This window comes from Sinocyclocheilus grahami, unplaced genomic scaffold (assembly GCF_001515645.1).
Source record: "Sinocyclocheilus grahami isolate Dianchi unplaced genomic scaffold, SAMN03320097.WGS_v1.1 scaffold661.1, whole genome shotgun sequence".
Lineage (NCBI taxonomy): Eukaryota > Metazoa > Chordata > Actinopteri > Cypriniformes > Cyprinidae > Sinocyclocheilus > Sinocyclocheilus grahami.
Genome location: NW_015505840.1, coordinates 1,162,789 through 1,166,144, shown reverse-complemented (window position 1 = coordinate 1,166,144; position 3,356 = coordinate 1,162,789). Strand labels below are relative to the sequence as shown.

The window sequence follows — 3,356 nt, the reverse complement described above, 5'->3', positions numbered from 1 at the left end:
ACACGCTGTGGTACACGGGGTAACTGCTGTAGCGCTCGGTTTTCTTATGAAAGAGGGTGGAAAACAGTTGTTAGCTAAATTTAAAAGCTTTGTAATGTCTTTTTTTGTATGCGTAGATGCAAGTCTAAATTACTCAAACACACTCACTCGGTTTTTGGTGTATCTCGCCCTTCCAGATGCAATGCCTAATCTGATGAAATACGCTTCAAAATCACTACCAGAGCCCAGTTTACTGATCCTACAGGGAGATCAAACACACACACACACACGTTTCTTAGCCATGTCATGTATCTGTAATCAGTCAGTTCTTATAGATGATTATGATCGTCATCATCCCGAAGCTGCTCTTCATTACCATGGTGCATTTCTTTCTGTGGAGTTGTCTCGTTTATGCCAGCTCTGATACAAACTCATGCCCTCCTCTCCCTCCTCTGGACTCCAAACCTTCAGAAACACACTATTAACATCACTTGCATTCATATAGTGGGATGGATGGATGGATAGAATCTCACCTTTTTGGTGATGTCATAAACCAGAGTGTGAAGAGAGGGAGTGCAGTCGACTCTCAGTGTGTACATACCTGCACACACACACACACACACACACACACACACATAGTATCTAAACAAGAGACCTGAATACTTACAGATGAGATCAATGCTGCTTTTACAGCACAGAGATACTCATAATGGTCTGTGTGTGTGTGTGTGTGAGAGAGACTGACCCTCAATAGCAGAGTCTGCATTGATGTAAGCCACGGCTCGCTCCTGTAGGACTCTAGCATTATCCTGCAAACACACACGGGCAACAACATGCTGAGATACTGATTACGGATATTCATTCATTCATTCAGTCAATCAATGAAACAGTCATTCATTTATTTAATGAGTCTTTTGTTAAATATGCATTTTTTTTTGCATTCAGCTGTTCATTAATTTAGAGGTTAATTCATTTGTTTATTTATCAGTCATTAATTTGTTCGTTCAGACAAGCATTTATTCATTTGTTCTTTTATGCATTCATTCAGTTGTTCATTCATGCATTTTTTAGTTATTTATTTAATGAATCATTGATTCATGCATTTTTGTCATTAATTCAATCAAAGATTCATTCATTCTTTATTTATCGGTCATTCATTTGTTCATTCAGTCATGCATTTATTCATTGATGCATTCATTCTGCCGTTCATTCATGTTTTTTTTAATTCAACTTTCATGCATTTTTTTTAATTAATTCAAATTATTCCTTTATTAATGCATTTTTATTTCATTCAGTTAATGAATCATTCATCCATTCATGCATTTTTTCACTAATTCAATTAATGGTTCATTGGTTCATTCCATCAATCAAACAATCAGTGAATCATTCTGTTCATTCAGTGATTCATTGATTCTTTTGTTCATTCAACTGTTCATTCATTTTTTTTAATTCAGTGTCCATTTAATTTGTTAATTCATCTGTAATTTGTTAATTCCCTCAAGCATTCATTCATTTGTTCACTGATTCAGTGGTTCATTCATTCATGTGTTTTTTTCATTCATTCAATCAATGATTCACTGATTCCTTCCTTCATTTATTTTCTGTGCATGCATTCAATCAGTCGTTAATTCATTGATTCATTAATGCAGTCAATCATTTATTTGATTGCATTACTTCTTTCATTCATTCATTAGTACCTCTGCCCATTCTGTGGATCCCAGCAGGCCAAACTCTTCTGCGTCCCAACTGGCAAAGATCAGCGTTCTCCTCGGCCTCCAACCTAAAACACACACAGAGTATGATCATCTTAATTAAAAACAAGACTAAGACTATCAAAACACCTGTACAGTTACGCATTAAACTAGACGACACACACCTTTCTTCATGAGTTTTCCAGCTGCTCTCACGCTCTCGTGCACCACAGCAGCTCCTGACACCGGATCGATGCCTCCGAACACCCAAGCATCACGATGACCGCCCAGAATCACGTACCTGTCTGAACACAAAACCAAACTCGACTAGACAGAATAAAACAAAACTTCACAAACTCTCAAACAGTGTGAACACAACTCCAAAATAAAACCAGATAAGCAGATGTCACCTGGCTCCACCGCTCCTCTGATCCAGCCAATCACGTTGTAGATACGGGTCACCTGATTGTTTGTGTGGATGTTCATACGCACTTTACTAAAATTTCACCAAGACAAAATTCAATAAGGAATCAGTACTTTCTAGTCTTTTACTTTACACTGCATGCATACATGGATAAAAGCATCTGCCAAATGCATAAATGTAAAGACAGCCAGTTAAGTGTGTGTGTGTGTGTGTGTGTATGTATGTATGTGTGTGTGTGTGTGTGTGTGTGTGTGTGTGTGTGTGTGTGAGAGAGAGAGAGAGAGAGATGGGCTCCCCAAACAAAAGGACTTTGTATCAAACTGGCCGACCTCCAGAGTTCATTACAGAACAACAACAGAGCCACAGAAGTGTGTGTGTGTGTGTGTGCTGTGGGAAACAAATGTGTCATCCCTCTTTGAGAACGCTGAGTGCACAAACCTCCCAGTCCTGCAGACATCACGCATAAAAATGAATTAACCATTAGCAGGAGTGCACGAATATGTGAGTTTAAGCTGATTATGATTGTTCACACTTCATAACAGCAGGATCATAGGTTTTGAGGTTAAAGGTCAGATTGAGGTTTTGACTTTGGTTTGGAATAGATAACTGTCTGACTGACTGAACATGAAATCGCTGTTTACATCTTTAACAAACATCCCTGATCTGACTGTGCATGATTCATCAGAGCACATCATTCAGCAGAGAAGGATTTTGTAATGTTTCATTGAAATGTAATAACATTTCTAATCATATCCCACATTTAATAATGCAATCATGTCATTTTACCACTAAATATTCTACTTAGAAATCTGTCATATTAGAAATCAAATGCATTGCAAGGCAAGACACCACAGGTGAAGATTTAGACTAATATCGTCGTATTCCACCATATACACCATATTTCTGACATGTTATGATTAAATATGTTAATGAGGCATGATTTAATTAAATATGCAATATTTGAATCAGTTTCCAGAATAGAACATTGGATAAAACCAGGTTTGACATTTTTGCAGAGGATTTCTTTTTTTATCACTCTATGCATGTAATATTTCTGACTCAGCCTTTACAGATATGTATTGTATTTTAAATCTACAGACGCAAACAGATAAAGTGCATTAAAATAAACACTTAAATGTGTATTTGCTCTCCACTAGTCTGAAAGAAGACTTGTTGTGGAAGCAAAAATGACCAGTGCATGCCTGCAGTGTCTTGCCTTAAAAGATCAAATGGAGCTTTTATTATGGATTTGCCAAAAGTAT

The 3,356-nt window shown here is 37.2% G+C and overlaps 1 protein-coding gene across 1 annotated transcript in view; it reads right to left on the bottom strand.

The window, feature by feature from the left end:
• The window catches only part of LOC107558820 (glutamate carboxypeptidase 2-like), a 14,339-nt gene that overhangs the window by 3,521 nt on the left and 7,462 nt on the right, over positions 1–3,356 (bottom strand). Inside the window, exons 12-16 of the mRNA XM_016242507.1 lie at positions 725–788; positions 513–580; positions 356–444; positions 148–238; positions 7–43 (exon numbers count right to left, since the gene is read on the bottom strand). Coding sequence (XP_016097993.1) covers positions 7–43; positions 148–238; positions 356–444; positions 513–580; positions 725–788 — 349 coding nt within the window. The remainder of the gene's footprint in view (positions 1–6; positions 44–147; positions 239–355; positions 445–512; positions 581–724; positions 789–3,356) is intronic.